The sequence below is a fragment of the Gossypium raimondii genome, chromosome 5, assembly GCF_025698545.1.
Source record: "Gossypium raimondii isolate GPD5lz chromosome 5, ASM2569854v1, whole genome shotgun sequence".
Lineage (NCBI taxonomy): Eukaryota > Viridiplantae > Streptophyta > Magnoliopsida > Malvales > Malvaceae > Gossypium > Gossypium raimondii.
Window position 1 is genome coordinate 22,157,265 of NC_068569.1, and position 25,157 is coordinate 22,182,421.

At 30.5% G+C, this 25,157-nt stretch overlaps 3 protein-coding genes across 3 annotated transcripts; 2 read left to right on the top strand and 1 right to left on the bottom strand.

The window, feature by feature from the left end:
- The first annotated feature begins 3,788 nt into the window (after window positions 1-3,788).
- LOC105769957 (receptor protein-tyrosine kinase CEPR2) lies at window positions 3,789-8,548 on the top strand. Its single transcript, XM_012590942.2, has 3 exons — window positions 3,789-4,254; window positions 5,226-7,872; window positions 7,999-8,548. Exons 2-3 carry the CDS (start codon window positions 5,307-5,309, stop codon window positions 8,361-8,363), a joined length of 2,931 nt encoding a protein of 976 aa, XP_012446396.1. The 5' UTR covers window positions 3,789-4,254; window positions 5,226-5,306; the 3' UTR covers window positions 8,364-8,548.
- Window positions 8,549-10,531: 1,983 nt separating this feature from the next.
- Window positions 10,532-16,244, bottom strand: LOC105766880 (glycine-rich protein 23-like). Its single transcript, XM_012586432.1, has 2 exons — window positions 16,100-16,244; window positions 10,532-10,758 (listed from the first exon to the last, which is right to left on the bottom strand). Exons 1-2 carry the CDS (start codon window positions 16,242-16,244, stop codon window positions 10,532-10,534), a joined length of 372 nt encoding a protein of 123 aa, XP_012441886.1.
- Window positions 16,245-22,139: 5,895 nt separating this feature from the next.
- LOC105770504 (serine/threonine-protein kinase-like protein CCR4) lies at window positions 22,140-24,683 on the top strand. The gene has a single exon (XM_012591730.2). It carries the CDS (start codon window positions 22,295-22,297, stop codon window positions 24,623-24,625), a length of 2,331 nt encoding a protein of 776 aa, XP_012447184.2. The 5' UTR covers window positions 22,140-22,294; the 3' UTR covers window positions 24,626-24,683.
- Window positions 24,684-25,157: the final 474 nt, after the last annotated feature.

A 25,157-nucleotide genomic window follows, 5' to 3' on the forward strand; every position in this document is an offset into this window, starting at 1 on the left:
ATGTACTTTTTATTCTTTTGAAATTTTATGAACTTGCATAATTTTAATGGTCTTCATATTTTTATTTTTAAAATATTTTAAAATTTTAAATTATTTATTGACGTAAAATATCACATGGGACGTCACACCAACATCGTTAAATAATTAAATGTTTTAGTCAACATATCCATTAAAAACAATTTAACTATTTTAAAAATACTAATGATGAAGTTTAACTAAAAGGGTAAGGACCAAATTAATAAAAGACAAAAATATTAAAAACGAAATTTATTATTAAACATTCTTTTATTTGCTTTGGAAAAAGAAATCTACAAAGGAAGAGGCATTCTTTCCTTTTATGTTTACTACAATTATTCACTACTAACCCTAAATCTAAATCTTCCCTTGAAGGATGTAGATATGATCTAATTAATCCTCCAAAGAATGTAATAACAATCGTAGATTAAAAGATGATAAGAACGTGGAAAGCAATAAACAAAACAAGAAGGTTGACAATGAAAGTTGAGTGTCAATTTTCTCGAGCAAATGGTTAATTTAAAAATTTGTAAAGATAAAGGACTAAATTTATTATTATTCATTTATTCAACGTACAAGGACTACTTTATTTATTTTTCATAGAAAATTAAAATACAATCTAGAATATAATACATTGATTGCGATAATAAATTTACCACACAAAATATCATTTATTTGAAAAAGATTTCATAAAATCTTATCCCATGTTTTAATTAATTATTTTATTTTTATACAATTTTACTCAATAAATTTTAAAGATAAAACACGTTTAATTAAGCTTAAACCCACACCATCTTAATTTTATTATTTATTATTTTAAAATTATCATTTCCTTAAAATATTTTTATCTAATATTTCATGTTATCGTGAATTTTATTTCCTCTTAAAACATATGCATATTATGTGGTTACATTTTACCCTTTATACAATATATATATATATATATATATATATATATAAAAGGTTATTACTTTTGTCGATTGAGCCTTAACTCGATTAGTATCGGTATTTCTACTAGTGTAGGAAGACGTGAGTTCAAATGCGTTAAAGTGCATTATCCTCTTTTCTTTTTGAATTTAAAAGTTTAAGACCCATTATTATCATGATTAAAATTTTTCTACTAATTCACCGGTGTGATATTTTGAAATAAAAAATATTTGGTAATCATATAACAATAAAAATAACATTGAAATATTTATGTGGATTTTTCTTAAAACATATCCATTCGAACTAATCATGATAAAATAATCTTTTGTTGGAATAGTGTTCTTAAGACAATTGAAGTAGACATTTTGACTGAAATAGTGAACAATATTAAGTATTTAGACTAATTAATGACATTCTAAAAATAGAATGAATAAATTATGTAACAAATTTAAAATATATATTAAGTATAGACTAATTAATAAATAACAAACACTTGTCATAGATTGTGAATGATAAGCTCCATCAATAAAACATCATGACACGTTGACAATTGACTTTGTCACAACTCGAGCACGACTTATTTGGTGTGATTGCAAGCACTTAATATGATAAGGAAATCAACCCCGGATGGTCCAAAGCGACGAGCAAAAATAGACAAAAGAGTCAAGCATTCACCAAACTAAAGAGGATGATAACAAAACCATCCTTAAAATCATCTGTAAAATTAATGTTACATATGACTAAAAAATGTGCTACAAGAGCAGACAAAAACTTTTAAAACTAAAAACTTATTAAAGAATGGAAAAACAAACAAAAAGTATATAAAACTTAAGACAACACAAGTCCAAATAAACTCATTAAATCATTTATTATTCTGAAATACTTTCAAAGCATAAACAGATTAAGAAGCTAACTAAGAGCCACTCACTTTGCTGGTGGTTGGTGGAATTTTAACGAACAACAGGCGCTGTCATCTGTCCATCACAACTTGTGAAGGTACTCACAAAATATATTTGTAAACTGAAAATGGTTGGTGGGAGTGAAAAAAAGGCAGGCGATAGCCAGCTCGGAAGTTAGCACCGTCGTTAGGCAAAACAAAAGATAAACAAATGGCTTGGAGAAAAAAGAGATAAGTTTTTAAGGTTATTTTTATATTTATATATTATATAATTTATGTCATATAAAATATATGAATATGTATCGTTAAATTATAAAAAATGTTATATAATGTTTAAAATTCAATAAAAATAATTTCAAATCAGAATATTTAAAAAAAAGTTAGAGAAATTTGAAATATTGGAATAAAATTAATACTGAATTATGGGATCAAATTAAATATAAATAAAAAATAAACAGTGTTAAGTATATTTGTGACGGTGACATGATATTGATCAACTTTATTGATTCGACGTAATCAATAATTAAGTTGTGAGTGAATTTAGAAACATATTGTTAAAATGGATTTAATAAAATATTCAGATATAAACGAACGAGAAATTATTTTATAGATTCTTTTTATCATATTATTTATGATTTTGGTTTTGTTTTTTTTTAATGACATTTTAACAATTTTTTTGAACGAATTTCATGCTCTGCTGTTACATTTTCCTCGTTTTCACCCTCCTGTTGTTCTAAATCGTCGATTAATTTGTATGACCATCGAGGAACTTTTTTACTTATTTCTTTTATTCCAATAGATTTTTTTTTTCTAATTGTTTGATGTCATTGACACATAATTTTGGTAATTCTTTTACCTTGAACTTTGAACTTCGAATCTCGAACCTTCAAACCATTCAAGATTCAAAGTCAAGGTTCTAGGTTTGAGATTCAATGTTTGGAGTTCGGTTTTAAAGTTTAGGGTTCAGGGTAAAAAATTATCTAAAGCTATGTGTCAATGACATAAAAAAATTATTAAAATACCATTAAATAATTGAAAAGAGACCATAAATAATATAGTCAGAAAGGTGCATAAAATAAATTCCTAACTGTTTTCCTCTTCAATATTTTTTTCTAGAAAGTTGAAAGAAAATAAAATTATTATGAATTTGAATACGTTAGTTTTTATTTTTAATTTTTGTTGTTTTCTGTCAAAATATGTAACATATATTGTCATATTGGACGACTTAATAAAAGCTTTCATTTTCAATAAATTTTACGTTATTTTCTAGTTATTTGTTTTTTAATTTTCTAATACTTACAATAATTATAATAATAAATCATAATTTATTTAACTTCACAATGATATTTATTTTGGAGTTTGAATATTTATCGTAATTAATTATGATCAAATATATTTTCAATAAATATAATATAATTAAGATTACGTTTATAATTAAAATTTAGTCTAATATTTATCCTTTTCAAAACTGAAAATTTTCCATTTAAAAATTTGATTCAAAAAATTTTAATTTAGTTTTGTCATTTTTTTTAGTAAAATAAAACAGCATTAAGCGAAACTAATGAATGGACTTATTTGATCTTGTAAATCTAAGATAGTCTACTTGAACTAAGTCTCGTATTGAATGGGGTGAGACCTCAAAAACTTGGATGCTCAACGATAGCATTGTAAAATTGAGTCCCAATAGATTGAATTTAAATATTTTAATATTTTCACAAAAAGTATGAAAAATCTACTAATCACTTAATGTAGAATGTATTTAATTATTTTTTTATTTTATTCTATTTCATTTAAGATTATATATATTTCAAATAATTTAATTATATTCAATATTTAATTTTTAGTATTTATTTATTATATTTATTAAACACAGACTAAATAAAATTCGGCTATGTCACCCTAACACTATTACAGCACAAGCATTCCACCTATGCCACATTGTCAGTCTAATCTCAAATCATTTACGCATCGATACAGTGAATGATGCTTGCCTTTTCTCCTATCAACCAATCTTCTCCACAAAGCGCACTTTGTCTCTTTCTTTTTCGCTCTCAATAATATCATTCGAATCACTTCTCTTTCTTTTCTTTTCACTGTTCATTAAGCTGTTCTTTTGTATCCATCTGTTTTCTGCTGTGATTTCTTTTCAGTTTCTTTGTAAAAAAAATCCCATTCCGAAATCTGGGTTTTCATTTACCATCAAAATTCAGTGGTAACCAAAACCAATCTCTGTTGTTTTTGTTGTTTTTTCTACTTTTCTTTTAAAAACCAGAAAGTCCATGTCATCTAGCTTAATGAAACTGAACCTTTTTCTTGCTAACTTGGGGAACAGTTGTTCTTTTTTCTTGGGAAACTAAACACTTCCTCACTAACCAAACGAAAAGGAGAAGACTTCACGCTTGGACTTCGTACAGGTACGTATTTCTCACTTTCAAATTGTTTGCCTTTTATGTCAATTACATGCTTTCTTCTATTTTACTATATTTAACCCCATTTTGTTTTGGAAAAGGTAAAGCTGAAATTCATTGTTAATTGTTGGTTTGTTTTTGTTAAAAAATCTCTGTTAAGATAGCATAAAAGAATGAAGGTAAAAAGAAGAAGGAAGAATAAAAGAGACAGAGGAAGGTTGAAAAAGCTACTTCTAAAATGGAACATAATTTGGAGTATTGTTTGATTAGTCCAACAATTGACAACCAATGCTTAGATTATGTCAGTGATTTGTGTTAAAGATTCCTACCTTTTTCTTTTTCTTAATCATTTCCTTGCTTTAAACTTTAAACCATACCTGGATTAACAATGTTGTAAGCTCCATTTTTATGGGTTAAAGTCGTATTACAAATGATGGTTTCACAAATCACCCCCCCCCCAAAAAACAGTTTTTAGCTTTTGAAATATATATATTTTTAATAAAATAATTCCAATTCATTCTAGAAAAGGTTTATGTCAAATTTAATCTTTTGGTTATCTTAGTCAGTTCATTCAAATAATTTAATATGATTTACCCATAATTTTGCAATTTTTTACCTTGAATTTAAATTCAACCCTAATCCAAATTGATCAGATTTAAGATTTGGGGTGTTATTAAATAATTAAAAAAAGAAATGATGCGATTAAGAAAAATCCATAAAATAATTTCCCGCAAATTAAAATGAAAATTTTGAATATTTACTTGATTAACTCGTAAACCTAATAAAAATGTTAATGTCAACTCAAGCTTGAGTGGGGTTAGATTAAGTGTAGAAATAAAAGACGAAAATCGACGGTTTGGTCTCTTGTCTCTTTTTATCAGCAAAATCTGCTTTTAACGTATTGTTTGTTTTATTTTAAGATTTGTTTCAATAAAATAATTCAACCTTTTTCTGTGCATGGAATTCTCTTTTTTCAGCTGTCGCCAGCCGGTGAAGTATGGTGTAATATTGGAATTTTGCTCAATAATTCAGCTTCCTGTTCTGATTGAACGGCAATCATGATGCCCTTCAACAATTCCACAATGATTAAACATTGGTTTCTACTGTTTACAATCATGGCTTCTGCTCTTTTCCCGCCATGTTCCGCCATTAACGTCGAAACCCGAGCTCTTCTCGACGTTAAAAGCAAGCTCAGAGACCCTTTAAACGTCTTAGGTTCCTGGAAAGAATCAGATTCTGCATGCAAATTCTATGGAGTTACTTGTGATCCTGTTTCGGGCAATGTCACTGAGATTTCACTTGCTGGAAAATCATTGTCCGGCGAGATTTCACTTTCCATCTCCATGCTTAACAGTCTTGAAACCCTTTATTTGCCTCTCAATTCCATTTCTGGGGAACTTCCTGACCAAATAAACCATTGTTCAAACCTCAGAGTTTTGAACATAAGCTGGAATAAAATGGTTGGAATTATACCCGATCTTTCTGGACTTAAGAGCTTGGAGATTCTTGCATTGGCGTTTAACTCGTTTTCCGGCAGGTTTCCGAGCTGGATCGGAAACTTAACCGGTCTGGTTTTTCTTGTTTTAGGTGGAAATGATTTTGATGAGAGTGAAATTCCGGAGAGTATTGGGAACTTGAAGAACTTGAATACCCTGTATCTTCGCAACTCCAATCTGGTTGGGCAGATTCCAGAGTCCGTTTTTGAGCTGAAGGCCTTACAGATATTGGATTTGTCCTGGAACAACATTTCTGGGAATATCCCGAACTCAATTTCAAAACTGAAAAACCTTAACCAGATTGAGCTGTTTTTCAACAATTTGACAGGGGAGTTACCACCAGGGATAGCTGATCTTCCTCTCTTGAAAGAATTCGATATCTCCTCGAACCGGCTGAATGGGACACTGCCAAAAGAGATTGGAAAGATGAACTTGACGGTTTTTCAATGTTACAATAACAGCTTTTATGGAGAGATCCCTGCAGGATTTGGAGATATGCAGCATCTTATAGGGTTCTCAGTCTATAAGAACAGGTTTTCCGGGCAATTTCCAGCCAATTTCGGTCGGTTCTCCCCTTTGATTAGTATTGACATATCAGAGAATCAATTTTCAGGTGGATTCCCGAGGTTCTTGTGTGAGAGGGGAAAGCTAGAAATCTTACTGGCTCTTGACAATAACTTTTCAGGGGAGTTTCCGGATTCTTATGTTGAATGCAAATCACTGGTAAGGCTAAGGGTGAACAAGAATCATCTTTCTGGAAATGTTCCTGATGGATTTTGGGCACTTCCACATGCCAATATGATTGACTTCAGCGATAATGACTTCACTGGAGGAGTATCCGCCAGCATTGGATCTTCCATCGGCTTGAATCAGTTGGTTTTGCATAACAATAAATTTTCGAGCTCTCTTCCCTCCGAGCTTGGCAAGTTGACAAACTTAGAGAAGCTTCTTTTGAATAACAATAACTTTTCCGGCAACCTACCGGCTGAGATTGGTGCCTTGAAGCAGTTATTCTCGTTAGGTCTCGAGCAAAACTCGTTAACGGGATCGATACCTGCGGAACTAGGTAATTGTGTTAGATTGGTGGACTTGAATCTCGCTGATAATTATTTGAGTGGCATTATCCCACCAACAGTTTCATTCATGAGCTCTTTGAACTCTCTGAATCTTTCGGGAAACAAACTCACCGGTCCAATTCCGAAGAATCTCGAAAACCTGAAGCTAAGTTCCATTGATTTGTCTGAGAACCAATTGTCTGGAAATGTTCCTCATGAGCTCTTGACCATAGGCGGAGTCAAAGCGTTTCTTGGTAATAGGGGACTCTGCATTGACAAAATGTTCAGAAATAATATGAATGATACCGTGTTGAATGTTTGCAGGGAAGAGCAGGGTCGGAAAATGGTGTTCGGGGATAAATCAGTTTTCTTCATCGTAATAGTAGTTGCTTTAATTATGGTTCTAGCTGGATTATTGCTCGTGAGTTACAAGAACTTCAAGCATAACCGAGAAGACATGGAGAACAGTTTAGGAGGCAACAAGGGAGTAAATCCGAAATGGGAACTTGCATGTTTCCACAACATGGATATCGATGCCGATGAAATATGTAACCTAGAGGAACGAAACCTGATTGGAAGCGGCAGTACCGGAAGAGTTTACCGTCTGGATTTGAGAAAAAAGGGTGTCGTGGTCGCTGTGAAGCGACTATGGGATGGAGAAGGCCTTAAGGTTCTGGCAGCAGAGATGGAAATTTTGGGCAAAATCCGTCACCGAAACATACTGAAGCTCTATGCTTGTCTAAAGAAAGGCAGATCAAGCTATTTGGTATTCGAATACATGGCAAAAGGCAACGTGTTTCAAGCACTTCACCGAGTGAAAAAAGACGGGAAACCCAAATTGGACTGGCATCGAAGACATAAGATTGCCTTAGGTGCTGCTAAGGGAATTGCTTATCTGCACCATGATTGCTCCCCTCCTATCATTCATAGGGATATAAAATCATGCAACATTTTACTCGACAAGGATTATGAGCCGAAAATCGCCGATTTTGGGGTCGCAAAGGTTGCAGAAAAATCTCTCAAGGGATCTGAATGGAACTGTTTTGCAGGCACCCATGGTTATATCGCTCCTGGTGAGTTTCAAATGACTTGTCTTTTTAGCAATGTTTCAAAGTCTACAGATATTTATATCCACCACTTATCTGAGTCCGAGTGATATCTGTATATCTTACTTTTCTAACCGTAATTTTCAACTGCAGAGCTTGCCTATACACTAAAAGTGACTGAGAAGAGCGATGTGTATAGTTTCGGAGTAGTGTTACTTGAACTAGTGACCAGAAGAGCAGCCATTGAGGAGGAGTACGGAGAAGGGAAAGATCTTGTATACTGGGTTTTATCTCACCTCAATCATCATGAAAACGTCCTCAAGGTTCTTGACGGTAAAGTAGCCACCGGAACTGCCACCGTGCGAGATGACATGATGAAGGTCTTGAAGATCGGTATCCTCTGCACTGCCGAGCTTCCAAATTTGCGCCCCACCATGAGAGAAGTAGTCAGGATGCTTGTTAATGCTGAACCAGCCCGTTCTACGTCTCCAGATAGCCAGTCTGACAAAAATTGGTAACGGTTTTGCTTTATACTATGTTATTCGGACTCCTGTGGTTGTCGGATGCGACTATGTGTTCGACATGTGTATAGTTAAATTTTTCTAAGCTTTTTTTCTTCGTTTATTTGGAGGATTTTTAAAATCATATTCCAATATTTATGTACAAGATAAATAAAAGGGTGTGGGTGTTGAAGGAGTTAAAATTCGTGTTTCGCAATTGGTTGATAATTGACTGTTAATTGTAGTTATTGGTTTGATCAATTGATTTTATTAATTGATATGACCAATTGATTCTATTAACGATTTATTTAAAATATTTGGTAAAATTTAGCTAAAAGCGTAAAATGACAAATAAGAGTATAACATATTTTATTATTAAATATTTATTTGTTTATAATACTTTTGTTGTTATTGATTGAAATTATTGAAATAAAACACTATTATCAATAAATTAAAACATCCATTGTGGAATTTAATTAGTGAATATTCTTGAAATTTTAAATAAACAAATTTCTTAAATTCTTTATTTGCAAATATTAACATTGTGGAAATTGATCAATATTAATAGTGTTATCAATATAATTAAAATTACATTCTTAGTGATAATTATGTCATGTTTTTGGTATGTAAATTAGTAATAATTATGTCACACTCTCAATAAATTTGTCAAGTAGCATGTTTCAATTAATATAAAATTACATAAGAAATCATTTTACATGTAAATTGAAAATAAATTAAGAGTACATAAATATTCAAAATATATATATACATATTAAGTTTGAGAGCATGTGACAAAGAGAGTAATTTTTTAGCAAGCATGGTCTGATATGTCATTCCACATATCTCATTCCCAATCATCTGTGCAAAAAGTTGTTCATCCCTGTGTTTTTTTGTTTTGAAGGTTTTAATTCGACAAACTCTTGTAAATTTCTATTCACCAAACATTACAATTAGAGGGTTGAACTACCTAATTCTCCAGTTCTACCCAAATCAATTTTAAAAAAAAAAATCAAAACTCCATTTAGGAAACACCCATTTTCTTTGCTTCCAACAGATATTGTTTTGTTGGGAAATTTTAATGCCTTTTAGTGCATAAAATCTTACTAATTTTTGTTTTTTATTTATTTTTATTTTTGAAATGGCATATGCTTAGCTTAAAATGCATTATCCAATACTGCAACGCCAACTTCTAATTTGGATTAGACTCTTCCAACTTCTAAAGTCGGATCTTTCTTTTTCTTTTTGATGAAGCTTCTAAAGTTGGATGAAAAGTAATTCTAACATCTGGTCTATCAAATTTTATTTATTTTTTTCGGAATTACATTCTATTAAAATCATAATATGGGAAAACACCAACTATCTTTATATATAGAGAAGAAAGGCCTTCTTTACATGAGAGATGTACATTGTTTTTCTTTGTTTTTTTTAACATGAGAAGTTAATAGCTAAATTTCAGTTGTAATCCTCTACTTTTCTGAAATTATATAAGAATGGTTAAATTTTAGTTTTGATCCTTATGTTTCTCTCAAATTTGAGATTTAATATCTATACTTTAATTTTGACATAATTTGGTGCCTCGATTTTTATAATGTCATTCGTTAGTCTAAATGCTTTATTCGATTAAAATGATGATGTAAATTTTTAAGAATTGTTAGCACTGTTAAAATTCTCCATTAAATTCAAATCCATTACAATGTGTGTTTTTTAACTTAAACACCAAGTGGTTTTTTAATAGAAGAATTTTAACGATGTTAACAAAAAGGTCTAAAATTTTAAATTCAAAAGTAGATGAACTAAATTCTTGAAAATTAAATTATGAAAATTAAATTACAAATATACAAACAAGATAAGAACTTTGAGCATATTGTAACCTTCAAATTTTACTCTATAATTGAGTAAAATAAATAAATATTTAACCCAAAGCAAAATGTGGGTGGTGGCCATGCTAATTTAACATTTTCCTTTTTATTTTGCTAATTACTAATACTATAAGATTGCAATATATGCTTACTAGTATTCCACTCATATGGATAATTTGCATGGTTGCAACAAATACCATGTACATTTTGAAATCAAAATCCTCCTCCAATTCCTCCACCAAATGAACCCCTTGTATCACTAGCTTCCAATTTCTTATCCTCCACTTACACCTCCTCCAACCCTACCACCTGCGCCACCTCTAGCTCCTATACCTCGCATTTTCCACCTTCTAAACCATTACCACCACCAAGTCTTCCTCTAGCACCATCACCACCGCCATTGCCATCATATGCACCAACTCCATCTTTTAAACCATTATTGCCACCAAGTCCTCTTTTAGCAGTAGCGCCGCCACTAAGCCCTCCTCTAACACTATGACACTCATCGTCTGACCCTATCGTCAAGTCCAAGCTACGGAATATTATATTTGTTGCTAAAGCAACATCATACAATTTACATCATTTAATCAATTACATACATAAATATCATACACATTCATCATGCATTACTCAATCATCTTTGGGTCTTACACGAGCTTTCGAAAGCTCTTTTGCCAACCCTAGCATGAATTAGGACAAAATTGTTAAATTTTGAATTTCTTGGGTCGACATCATGACTTCCTCATTTCCTCATCGTGACGTGGCCAACACAGTAAATCACGTCTTGACTTTAAGCATATTGATGTTGCGGCATCGCTCACTGCCGACTCACATTGCGACGTTGAGAGTTTGTAGTTGTGATAAGGCCCCCGTTTTAGCAAAAATACCATTTGGTCTCAATTCAACAACTTGCAACACAACCTAAATGGTTCATACATCTTCTTTACAATAATAAAAAAAAAAAAATCACAATTTCATACCATTCCATGTCAACAAAGCCACATAGCCATTTCAATCAAGTAACGAATATATCAACTAAATTCAATTACATAGCCATTACAATTTTCCATTCAATATCATGCAAATCAATCTTATACCATTCAAGCATATAGAACTTTTCAATTCAATTTCCATATCTAACACTTCCGATACTATTTCCACATGATCAATACACAATTTAAGAACTAAACAATTCAATAAGCTTGATGCTATCTAACTAATTTTTACACCAAGCCATATAACACAATTAACATTCAACCTACTACTTTTAATTCATTAATCTACCTAATTATTTCAATTAGTCCAATTTTAGAGTTTAATATACCATCTATTCATAAGTAAGGTCATCATTTTCATGGCATTAACTTGGTCAAAACATGTCTCATTCGGATGTGTACACTAAAGGACCCTATTATGTACATGCCACCAAGTCTTATTTCAAAATGGACATATAGTTACTGCCTTGATAATAGTCTGAACTTTGCGCTGATCTAGATCGACAGGTTCCATAAGGTGATGATCTACAAAGGAAAGAAGAACAACAAGAGTAAGCTTATATAAATTATTATTTGAATAGGAATCTAAATTAATTAAATTAATATTCGGTTATGTGGCTCCACTAAATATCGAGGTTACCTGTCTAGACTAAACCATCGATACGTATAACCCAAGAATCTGTAACAAATGCTAGATTTTGTAATAACATATAAAATTTATGATTAATCACATGTATAACCCTAATGGCATGTCGTATGTATCCTAACATTTTACCAAGTTCATTCGGGCATCATTTCCATATAAATGTCAATACCAATTCATGTACATAATTTCATTTCTCATTTTTGAGCCATATGATCAATAATCACATTTACATTTTGTACTATTTCCATATAGCCAATATTTACATGAATTTACAATTCAGTCCATTTCAAGACATGTGTGCCAAATTCACTAATTCTACTCAATTTTAATAAACAAGTATAAATTCAAGTATAATTCATACATAAAATAAAATAGAGTGGTAAGTTCCATATGACCTTACTTGTTTAAAACACGTAAAGTGGATACTTTTTAGCTTTTCCCCGATCAACTCCACTTTGATCCGATTCTTGATCTAAACAATCATTTTATATCATTAATCAATACCAAATATCTTCATACTATGCTACGATATGCATGAACCTTTATAAACTCAATTTTTCAATAACCCTAAAATTTTATATTTTATTCAATTTATTCCTTGAACTCAAGATAATTATAAATTTTAATTCCTAGCCTCGGATTAAAATCTAATTTCAAATATTCTCACTAGGGACCTTAAAATTTATATTTCTAACATAATTTTATAACAATTTTTACATTTATTCAATTTGGTCCCTAATGTAACCAAGTTAACAATAAGCTAAATTAACTTTACAATCTAGTCCTTTTCATATTCTAAGCTTAAAATCGATCAATTTCAAGCTTAATTCTCCAAAAAATCAACAATGGAAACTTTCAAAAACTTTAACTATAACAGCTCATTTTTCAATGGTGTTGAAAACGGTGGTTTCAAAGCCATAAACCTGACGAATGATCCCGTAAATATTAAATATTTACGAGTCAAATATAGAATTACGTTGAAATTTTATTTAATGATTTTTTTTAATTGTACGAATAATTAGATTCATGTGGTATGTCCCTAAAGTCAAGTGGTTTTAGCAAATGAGGTATTGAGACATTTCTATAAACCAAGCCCGTAAATATTTTTATTAAATATTTAAGGAATGATTATATAAATGTATTGAAATTTTTTTAAAAATTTTAACGTTTAAATAGTTAATTAAGTAAAAATATTAAATCGTAAAAGCTGCAAAAATTAGTTTTTGTTAGTTAAAGGTGCTAAATAGTTAAATTAAGAAGGTCAAAAGGGTTTATGTAGCAATAATACCTTAAAAAAAGCATGCACGGTTAGTGGCCAACTTTAGTTAATTTATATGATATATTTTAATAAAAATAAAGTAAATATTAGGTAATAGGTAGTAAACAAAAGAAAATTAATTTTTTTCTTTATGTTCTTCCCCAACCGAGAGAAACGCGATTTTTGAGAAAAGGAGATTCAGCCAAAATCTCTTCAATGCATGTGTGAGATTTTGAGGTCCGTTTTTAATTATTTTTATGTTTTTGTGATCTTTTTGCTTAATCTAGCTAACCCGGGGTTAATTCGTAAAACTATTAAAATTTTAGGGACTTACCATGAATGATTTTTATGTGTTTTTGAACTTTGTTGTTAAATTCTTGAGTTTAATAGCTAAATATAAATTTTTTGTTAGGTTATTTTTAGTAATTTTAATGTTTAAGGATTAAATCGTTAAAATAGGAAAAATAAATGGAATTTTAGTGAAATTTTGAAAAAAGTGGGTTGAGCAGGGACTAGGTAAAAATCATCTAGCATAAGTTTTCTTTAATTGTGGTTAATTTGTGAGTTTTTAGTTTAGGGACAAAATTGCTTAAAAGGGTAAAATATTGGGGTAATTGTGTAAAATGATGATGAAAGGACTTAATTGAAAAAACTGCTTATTTAAGTGTTGGAATAGTTTAATTGAATAAAAAATTATTATTTAGATCAAGAAATGGGCTAATCGGATTTAAATCGAGGAAAAGTTAAAGTATCGGACTAGTTGTTGGCTTTGTTTTTGCAACCATTTTAGTCGAGGTAAGTTCGTATAATAATTTAATCTCTTACTTGTTGATTGTGTAATTGTTAGTAAGTGACTATGCTAAGTATTAACATATATATCTATTGTGTATTATATATTAAACTAGATGAAATTGTCTTAGTGAGCAAATAGATGAAATTGATGAAAAATGAGAGTATCATGAATACGAGTATGAAATGTATAACGGAAATAAATTTCAAGGATAAGGTTGTGAAATGTGTCCCATTTGAACCTTGTGAATACCTAGGATACAAATGACATGTCATCAGGGGTTATACGATTTCGGGTGCTGGTCTTGGATATCCTACCAATGGCTGAGGTCCTGCATTTGTTGCGAATTCTCCACAACATCGTGTAGCTTAACATTCCGACCCACAGCTCGTGTAAGCAAGCTCATTTCATTGCTCGTGTGAACATTTCATATACAGTTACAATTACAATTACAATTACAGAAACATGCACACTTTGTGTGAGCATGGTTCCCTTATATCCAACATTATTTCATTTGGTTCAACGGGTAATAAAGACTTAAAAGAGTGAGTAATTATATGAAATGTTATGTGATCATGAAAGTTGAAATGGAAGATGTTGGTATAATACTTGGTTTTGATATGTTACTAACTTGTGAGATTTGTGATGTGTATAGGATTAAATAAATTCATGAGCATGATAATAAATTTATGCATCAAATATATACAATTGAGCTTATAAGGTACGTTTACGCTTATGATTATACGAGCTTACTAAGCACTAGTTGCTTATGTTAGTTGTTTTCTTTGTCTTGTAAATCATCGGAAAGCTCGACCGGTTGAAATCTCGTCAGAGCACATACACACTACCCGTCCATCATTTTGGTAGGTTTTGGTTATTTTGTTAATGGTTATAAATGACATGTAATAGGAGCTTTTATAATATTTTTTCCAATGTGATGTGGTTTGAGCTTACTTGTATATATGGCTTGAGTTTGACTTGTAAATGTCCAGGATATGTGTGTTTTAGTCACTTTGTTTATGCCTCTTGAAACTAGATAGCTTATGACTTAATGGAATGTGAATGAAATAGTTATTTGGTATGTTTGCTACATGCTTGAGGTGTGAACTTGTAGCATTGTAACTGAATTGATTTTATGTTTGAATTGTGGTGCCAAGTGACGGCATATTGGTTAGGCACGTAGGTTGAATGATTTTGGCATGTTTTAGACTTGTTTAAATATGTTTTTAAAGTGTGAAAATGGTTGATTTTGTTTTGGCTTAGTACCTAAGATTTGGATGAAAGTTTGTCTCTCTTTTTTTGGAAGCTTTTTAAGGTGCACACTAAGCTCTATCTGGTTGTGTGACCTCTGTTTCTAAAATTTTACATATTTTCACATTTTTTCCATTTTAATCCAAATTAGTCTCTTATTGTTTTCAAACTATTTCTAAGGTCCTTTAAACTCAATTTAAAGTCTATAAGTATATGTTTGCCATGTTTAACAAATGATTTGATTATTTATACTTAAATTAATATTTGAGAAGTTTTAAGTTGTTAATTGTTTCGTTATTTGCTGTGATACTCCGTAACCTTAATTCGGCGACGAAGGACAGGTTAGGGGTGTTATATTAACAGTTGCACAAATTGGTACATGGGTTAGCTAAACCAAGCTCCCATTACCTTAAATCTATAAAAATTACAAGAAAATGGCCTAAATATACTTACAATTTATGGTCAAAAGTGACCAAAAGCTTTAGATTTTTCTTTCTTCAAAATCGGCAATGAAAAGATAAACGGGGAAGATTATATTATTTTTTACACTATTTAACTTATATAGGTGAATTAAGTCTTTATTAAACTAGTTTAATTAACATAAACATGGTTTATTTTACTTAATCTAATACTAATCAAATTTAGTGGATTCCACCATCAACATCCAGTTTCTCCTATATAGAAATGGTACAATTGTCTTTTAAATCTTTGGTTAATTGTTAATTTAATCCTTAAGCATTTGGTGAATTAAAATCTATAGTGATTAGAATTTACAATTTAATCCCTAAGCCTTAATTAACTATTAATTCGAAAAAATTACCGGACCAAACTTTAATTTATTATTATAACATCCTAGTAAATATTAATATTTAATAATTTTTGACTTAGTTTATGAAAATAGGGTTTTGAAACCGCCTATTTCAAGTACCACTAAAAATCGGGTCGTTACAAATACCCTCACCACCTCCACCTCCTAAACCACCTCCACCTCCAAGCCCTCTTCCACCACTAGCTCCGCCTCCTAAACCACCACCACCACTACCACTCGAATTCTCCTCAAATTTTTGACACTCAATTATATCTATAGTAGAGGTGCTCATGGGCCGGGCCGGGCCCATAAAAAAATTTGGCACGGAAAAAAAATCATATGCCCGGGCCCGGCCCGCCCCGGCCCATTTTTATTTTAAAAATTTTAAAAATTAAAAAAAAGTATTTTAAAAATATTTTAAAATTAAAAAATTAAAAAAAAAGTATTTTAAAAATATTTTAAAATTAAAAAAATTAAAAAATATTTTAAAATTAAAAAAATTTAAAAAGTATGTAAAAAAATATTTTAAAATTAAAAAAATAAATATATTTATTATATCGGGCCGGGCCGGGCCGAAAAAGTGGTGCCCGAGACCCGGCCCGTTTTCTAAACGGGCCTCGTTTTTTGCCCAAGCCCATATTTCGGGCCTATATTTTTACCCAAACCCTCTCATATTTCGGGCGGGCCGTCGGGCCGGGCCGCCCGGCCCACGAGCACCTCTAATCTATAGTAAACACAAACATCAATCATCAATGCACACATTCTCAATCTTTTGATTATTGACCCAACAAAATATTTTGAGACATCATAAATCATGCAGTCAGTGTTCGGAGCCACATTAGTGATTAAAATCATAAAATTTCTTGAGAAAAAATTACTTTATAACAATGAATTTTAATTAAAGAATTAGTAAATTGAGTCCACAAAATTTTTGAAGAAAAATACCCATAATTTTGTTAAAACAAATTAATTTATATGGAAATAAATTAATCTCTTTCCAAACACTAAAACTAAAAATCAATAACTTTATTTTAAGCATTTATCTCTTCTCTCAATTTTTTTTATTTCCTTTCACCCATACTCTCTAACATTCTTACAACATTAACGAGGGAAGATAATTCAATGGTTTTAACATATGAGAAAATATCATGGACAATTGTGAGAAAGATACGAGTTATTGAAATTTGTTCGATATACCTTTTTTTAATAGTTTTGTAATAGTCTTACATTTAATTATATTATACATTGATTTATCACGTATTAGATTATACATTAATTTATATAATTTTTTAGAAATTTTAATTTTTCAAAATTGGATCCCAATCCTAATTTCCTAACTCGGTCTGTGCAAGTGAATATACAAATATAGTCTATAATATATCTATGTTTAACCTAATGACCTAACTTTCGAATACCTTTGAAAAATGGTTAATACATCTACTGGCGAAGCCATCAATTCATTATTGGGGTCAAAATAAATTTTTAGAAGTTTGAGGGTAAAAATTAAAAATTTTGTTAAAATGACTTAAATCGAATACCTCATAACTAAAGTGACTAAAAGGGATATTATACCTCTTAGCTAAGGCGGGGCAGCTATGCCTTTGAATACATCATTTGTTATCAGAGTTTTATACATTTTTTAAATGTTGTATTTGAGTTTATTAAAGTATAGTACATATATTTAATAAAAATTATACATTTTAACAATATTAATTTTTAGTGTTTGATTCAAGTTTTTAAGGTTGATTTGATGAAAATAATAACTAATTAATAATATTAGCAATTAATCCCCAAAATCACAATTGTCAAATAAAACTTAACAAATTAAACAGATTACTCTTAATTTATTTTATTATCAAAATCATGAAAAACAAAAGTAATAATATCGACAATTAACTTTCATCAAATCAAATTTAAAATTCAAATTAAACACTAAAAATTAATACCAATACCTTTAAATACCAAAAATATAACCATTTGCGAAATATACATAAAAAAAAAGAAATTACAAGCACCCCATTAGAAAATGTTAAATATGAACATCATTTTTAAATATAAAAGGAAAAACCCTAATTTGGTCGGCGGCATAGCAATTCATATAGTCTATCGTCTTCTCACTGCCACTAGCCTTAGCTAATTGGGTAATGCTTGCCAGAGGAAGGCGATCACCGCCAAAAATCTCGACCACTGATTGGACTGTCTGCCATTTATATTTATAATGGGATTTAGATCTAAACGTGTTTTTATCACATGTATATATACATCAATGTTTTTATTTAAAAATGATATTAAATGTTTAATTGATTTAATTAAAGTTTAAATATATTAATATCCATATATCCATAATGGTAATTATCCAAAAAATTATTTACTTTTAATTTTTTAAATCATTTAATTCACTAAATGGCTATTTTAAAAAAATCTTTTAAATATTCATTAAATACGTTACATATCTACTTTTTACTCATTATTTCTCTAACAATAAAATAATATATTTTCACTTAATAAATAAATAATTTTTAAAAAGTATAAACTTTGGAAGGATCGGAAAAGAAATTCTTGAAGGATGATTTAAATAAGAGTAAATTATATAAATCTAATTATAAAAAAAATTCATTTTAGGCACTCAAAATAAAAATTTTAATTTAAGCACTCACGTTATATAGTTCGATCATTTTGATCACTCAACTTTTATATAGTATATCAATTTAGTTATAATTAGTATGATAATAAATTTAACCCTCAACTTTTACATAATATATGAATTTAGTTATAATTTAAAAACTAACCATCAAAATTTACAAATAATTTCAATTTAATTCTAATTCTAAAAATTCAAAAAATATATAAAAATACAAAAATGCTTTCCGAGAATATAATAATAAATTTAAAATTTATATAATATATTACTAAATATAATAAAAATCTCCCCCACCCCATTTCTCTCCCTCTCCCTCCCCACCTTGGGGTGGTGGACTACTGAAATATGGGCTTCAAACGTTGACAACTGACACGTACACTATGGCACGCTCCCATTGCTTCGATTCTGCGCTTCTTTTCCTCTAATGTTTTGGATCAATATTATAATTTGATACATAATTTTGATTTAATATAATTATAAACATAAAATTTTATTTGTAATTCAAAAGTATACATAAAATTTTAATTATAATTTAATTGTACATATTAATCACTTATATAATATGTAATTATAAATTTTGTGTATAGAATTACAAGTATTATAGTCATTACACACTAAACTAAAATCGTATGTAATTTTACAATTTATCTCTATTTTTTAATAGAAAATGGTAAAGCCCATCGTTTGTATTATATAAAGGACTTTTCCTCGTATCATAACATATTGTTTGTCCAAATAAAGTATTATAAAATTGTTACCTTTTAAAGGAGGGGATGGATTCATAATTTCAACGCAAAGTTTCTTTATCATTTTATTAGTGATTCGATGGAATTAAAAATAGTGAGTTTTAGTCGATTGAGTCTTAACTCGGCCGGTATGAGTATTGTTATCAATATAGGATGATGTAGGTTCAAGTATGTTAAAACACATTATTTTCTTATTTATGGGTCGGAAATGGACTGTGGGTAGTTCTAAGTATTGTGTGAATATATATATGGCCAGAACCTATAATAAGAATGTTAAAAAAATAGCAAGTTATTTAGAATTTTAATTAATTTATTTGTATTGAATTTTATTATTATCTGAATTGACATTATTTAAATAAATTATCCATTGAATATTCAAAATTGTTAAATATCGAGCTTAATAAGCCAAAAATGAAATCAATGATAAATTTAGATATCTAAATTTGAATTTATTATTCATTATAATATAATGGATATAAATATTATTATACTATTCTTTTCCAATGTTATGCATGGGTTAGATTGTAGCATAAATTCTAGTATTTTATATTTATTTGTTAAAATTCAATATAAAATTTATAACATTTCAGTAATATTATAATTGAAAAGTGAAAATAAAATAATATAAATATTCAATTTTAAAAATATGATGGTTTGTTTATGATGAATACATGGTTAGATTTTTAATTTTATCCGTGTTACTATTTTAGTTATCCAGCTTTAAAATTTTCAACTTAAGCACTAATGTTTGAATTTATTCCTGTATGGTCATCAGCCATTAAATTGATAACGGAAAATCTTTTTCTAATTGGTATAATAACACATTTAGTCCTCAATACTTACATATTCTATCAATTTGATCTTAGTTCTAAATAATTCAATAAATTTAACCTTTCACATTTATAAATTCTATCAATTTGATCATCAAACTTTATTTGATCTTAGTTCTAAATAATTTAATAAATTTAACCTTTCACATTTATAAATTCTATCAATTTGATCATCAAACTTTCTAACCAAAATTTTTCAGCTTTTAAAACAGAGGCATTCCACGTCTATAAATTTGTAAACCCCCCCCCAAAAAAAAACTTCTCTCAACTAATGAGCTATTTTCCGAGCCAAAGCCTAATATCAATGAATTTATCTTAATTTTTTATTCCTTTTTCTTTTTTTTCATTAGTTTTATTCTAAATATAATATATTATAACCCTTTAATTGATAAAATTTTGGCTAAAGAAAATGGAAAAACTAAAAAAAAAACACTTTAGATTTACTCTTGTTGTTAACAATATGATATTTCCTTCAAGGTGCATAGAAATAGTCCTTGAAGTTGGTCATTAAAATTAAAATTACATCTAGAGTTAAAAATATGGCTTTGAAAAATCCAATTGTTCAATCAATAATTATATAAAAAATTATGAACATTTAATTTTTCATAAGAAAAAAATGTGGAAATCTAATTGAATTTTTTTGGTTACATTGATAATGATTTTTTAATTTTACAAATTGATTAAGAGATTATTATGATTTTAAATTATTTGTTTCTAATTTTAAATCTACAATAAACCATATGTGTCACTAATAATCCGATTTAGTGTCAAATTATTTACCAAATTAATTAAAAACTAAAATTATGCTAGTCGAGTAAAAAAATTTTTAACAAATATTAAATTATTTATATAATTTTATTATATATTATATTTTCTATTATTTTTAATAATGTTTAGTTAATTTCTAACACCAACTTCTTAACAATATAAATAGAAAGGGTTGTGTATTGAATTGGATAATTTCAACCATAAATAAAATAATTAATAGATGTGGAATGCATTTGTTTAAGTTGAAAGCTTTGATTAGGAAGTTAGAGGATCAAAATGATAAAATTTGTAAATAAGAAGGGTTAAATTTATTGAATTTATTAAAACATATACATAAAGTTGTGTTCGTAAAACTTTTAGAAATTATTGTTTTTTTAATTTATTTGTTATATAATTTTTTTATTATTTTTTTACTATCGACTTTAAAATTGCTCCTTTACCTTGGTTAAGTTTTAAATTTGGTTAATAAAAAAAGTTTAAAGTTGGTAAAAAATAATTTTATCTATTTTTTAATATTATTCATGCACCAATTGATGTTCAATGTTCTGGCTAGTGTAATTGAAATTGGCTGAAACAAGCGGGCGCAATCAATATGGATCGAAATTTACACTAGTGAGGAAAAAAGAAATGGTTGTTCCGATTTATTTTTGGAACGGTGCACCGAAAGCAGCCCTGAACCGGTTACAGAACTGTTTTACACATTTTCGTATCTTTTTGTACAATTAATATTTTAACGAACTAATAGTTGAATTTCATATTTCATTCATATAGATCATGCATGTCAAATTTGACATAAATTAAAAATATCTAACTATTTATTTTATGTAGAAACCTTTAAACCATTCTATAAATATTAATACATATAATATTTTAGATCGATATAATATAGATATTAGATTGGTTCAAAAATTTATATGCATGACAATTATATTGATAAATTCAATGATTAAATTATTAAAATATTAATCGCATAACAAAAATGTGAAAATGCGTAAAAATAAATTTATTATTTGTAAAAATAAAATAATTAATTAATATAAAATTTTATATTAGCATTAAATGTTATTCAAATTTAGAATATTTAAATGGACAAAAACAATTAAATGAAATATAATGGAAATTCATAACATGAACGTCGTCATCAACATTCGTGTAGAAAATGTAGTTCATACATATGAAGACCTGGTCTCCAGTCCACACTTCAGAAACTCCATCAAACCGCGTTTTCCTTTTCCCTCAATGGTCCATTTCTCAAACATTTTGGCCTCGTATAAGCCCCCTTCTCCCTTGTAAACCCCATAAAATCTCTTTGTATTTTCCCAATTCCCACCATGAAATTCTTCTCAACACAATTTCCATGGGTTTTTTCTTTTGTAAATCCCACCACTTTTCCCTCTTCTTATTTTCCTTTCTCTGTTTTGCTTCTTTCACCTTTTCTTTATCCACTGTTTCAATCTCTGAAACTTCCAGCCTCACAATTGTTTGCGCTTTAGTACCCTCCAATGGCAGCCTTCAACTATATTCTCTCAACTGTTCTACCTTTCCTGTTCTTGATATAATTGAAACCCCTTTTAGTTCCAACGATTTGTTTTCTGGGATTGTCTCTGGGGATGGATTTTTATGTGGTTTGAGACCCTCTTCTTCGTCATCCAATGTTTCAGTCATGCATTGTTGGAGATTTTCCAGCAATGGTTCTACTTTAAGCTTCAAAAGGATTTACAGGGGTCCAGTTCTTAACCAGCTTGAAGCAGGCAACACTCATATTTGTGGTCTTAATCAGACAAACGCTCTTGAATGCTGGCAGTGGCCTGAATTTAATCAAACAGGTGGTGTTCAGAACTTTTCCGATATTGCTGTTGGCGAAGGATTTGTATGTGGGTTATCAGAAGATGGAACGACGATAAGATTCCTCCGAAACTTCACTGGTATCACTGATCGAGACACTATAGGTGGGAATTATAGCGTGATTGCTGCTGGTTTCAGACATGTTTGTGCCATCAATTCAGATAATGATTTAGAGTGTTGGCCAAACCGAACCACTGTCGGTGATATGCCTCAGGGAAAGTTCAACTCGCTGGCTCTGGGGTTGAATCGAAGCTGTGCTTTAAGGATTAATGGAACAGTTGTCTGTTGGGGGATGAACAATTTCAGGCTGCCACTGGAATTGGAAGGTCTTGAGTTTATTACAATCAAAGCAAAAAGGAATGTTTTTTGTGGAGTTTTAACATTCAATTATTCACTGTTTTGTTGGGGTGACTCTAATTTCAGCTCCAACCATATGGTTTTCTCAGAAGTTTTACCTGGACCATGTAGGAATGAATGTCCATATGGTTCATTGCTAGGATCAGGCTCGCTTTGCAGCAATGGTTGGTCTATTTGCCAATCTCGACCTTCAATGCCAACAACGCCAGCCCTGCCACCATCTCTCTCACCCCAACCTCAAAACAGATCGACAAACAATGATTTGAATGGCAGATTGATAGCTTTTCTAGTTGTTGGTTGTGTTGGATCCTCCTTGTTCTTGCTAGTCGTTGGTTTCTTTGTCTTCAGATATTGCAAAGATAGAGTGTGTCGAGTCCATGATTCAGGTCGGCTCGATGAGACTGGTGCCCCTGTCAATGGTGATCCAGAATCAAATCATCCCCAAACTCCCCAAGCCCCACCGGCTGTGCTCGAGAAGCGTCTGAGCCAATTGACCAGCATGGGTACCACTGGTCGCTTGGAAGAGTTTTCGTTTGAAGACTTGGTTCAAGCCACCAACAATTTCACCGAAGATCATAAGATTGGTAATGGTAGTTTTGGTTCAGTCTATTATGCTACATTGGATGATGGGCGCGAAGTGGCCATCAAACGAGCCGAAACAACGAGCACTTCATCCTATGCAATCGGCTTCAGGCGTCAAGAAGATAAAGACGACGCCTTTGTGAATGAGCTCGAGTATTTGTCCCGCGTTCACCACAAGAACCTCGTCCGACTCTGGGGATTTTACGAGGATTCGAGCGAACGCATACTTGTTTACGAATACATGAACAATGGCACACTCCATGACCATCTCCACAAGTTACAAAACTCGCCCTTTACGTCATGGGCTATTAGGCTCAAGATCGCATTAGATGCTGCAAGAGGGATCGAATACCTGCACGAATACGCGGTTCCACAGATCATACACCGCGATATCAAGTCTGCCAACATTCTTCTCGATACAAACTGGACCGCAAAAGTATCGGACTTTGGATTATCATTGATGGGTCCTGGAGACGAGGAATCACACCTTTCACTGCGTGCAGCAGGCACGGTCGGATACATGGATCCCGAGTATTACAGGCTCCAACAACTGAGCACTAAGACTGATGTTTACAGTTTTGGAATAGTTCTGCTCGAATTATTATCCGGATACAAGGCGATCCATCGGAACGAAAATGGGGCGCCAAGGAATGTGGTCGATTTTGTGGTTCCATATATTCTTCGAGACGAAATTCACAGGGTTCTGGACCCGAATGTCCCACCGCCAACCCCTTTCGAGATCGAGGCGGTTGCGTATGTAGGCTATTTAGCGGCGGATTGTGTGAGACCGGAAGGCCGAGACAGGCCTTCGATGACTGAGATTGTAAATAACTTAGAGAAGGCATTAACAGCCTGTTTGATTCCCCGAGCTTTATCTCGATCCACTACACACTCTTCCACATAAAATGTACAGCAAAATTTTTCAGTCAAATTTTCTCCAATACATTTATTTTTTATTTTTAGTTTTTTTTCCCTCTGACTTGTTGATTATTCAACTGAAGCAAAAAGTGTGTGATGATTGATGGGTTGATTACCTGCCAATAATGAGAAAAAGAACCTGTTTTTAGAAAAGAAAGAAAAAATTGTTTTGGACCTGGCAGCCAATGTATTTTAAATTTGGGATAAAGAAACATTTAATCCTTAAATTTAATAATTTTTTTAATTTAGTCCCTGAACTTCGATTTTTGTCTCCAATAGCTCTTAACCTTGACACATTTTACCTATTTAATTCTTGAATTTAAATTTCTAATGATGCAGCACTTAAAAATTAAAATTATAATTAAGTAGTGCCATATTTTAATATAATCCAAATTTAAGACTTATTTGGTTTGACAAAGTCATTGAAGAAAGTTTGGTTTTGAATTTACCCCCACAAAGACTTGGAAGAGTAGTAGGTCAAAAGAAAGGAAATAACACTAGAAACCTTTTAATTATTA

Coding starts and splice junctions, on each gene's coding strand:
- LOC105769957 (XM_012590942.2), top strand. CDS start 5,307: ATGATGCCCTTCAACAATTCCACAATGATTAAACATTGGTTTCTACTG. Junction 7,873..7,998: donor CCATGGTTATATCGCTCCTG/GTGAGTTTCAAA, acceptor TTTCAACTGCAG/AGCTTGCCTATACACTAAAA.
- LOC105770504 (XM_012591730.2), top strand. CDS start 22,295: ATGGGTTTTTTCTTTTGTAAATCCCACCACTTTTCCCTCTTCTTATTT.
- LOC105766880 (XM_012586432.1), bottom strand. CDS start 16,244: ATGAGCACCTCTACTATAGATATAATTGAGTGTCAAAAATTTGAGGAG. Junction 10,759..16,099: donor AGGAGGTGGAGGTGGTGAGG/GTATTTGTAACG, acceptor ATGTTGCTTTAG/CAACAAATATAATATTCCGT.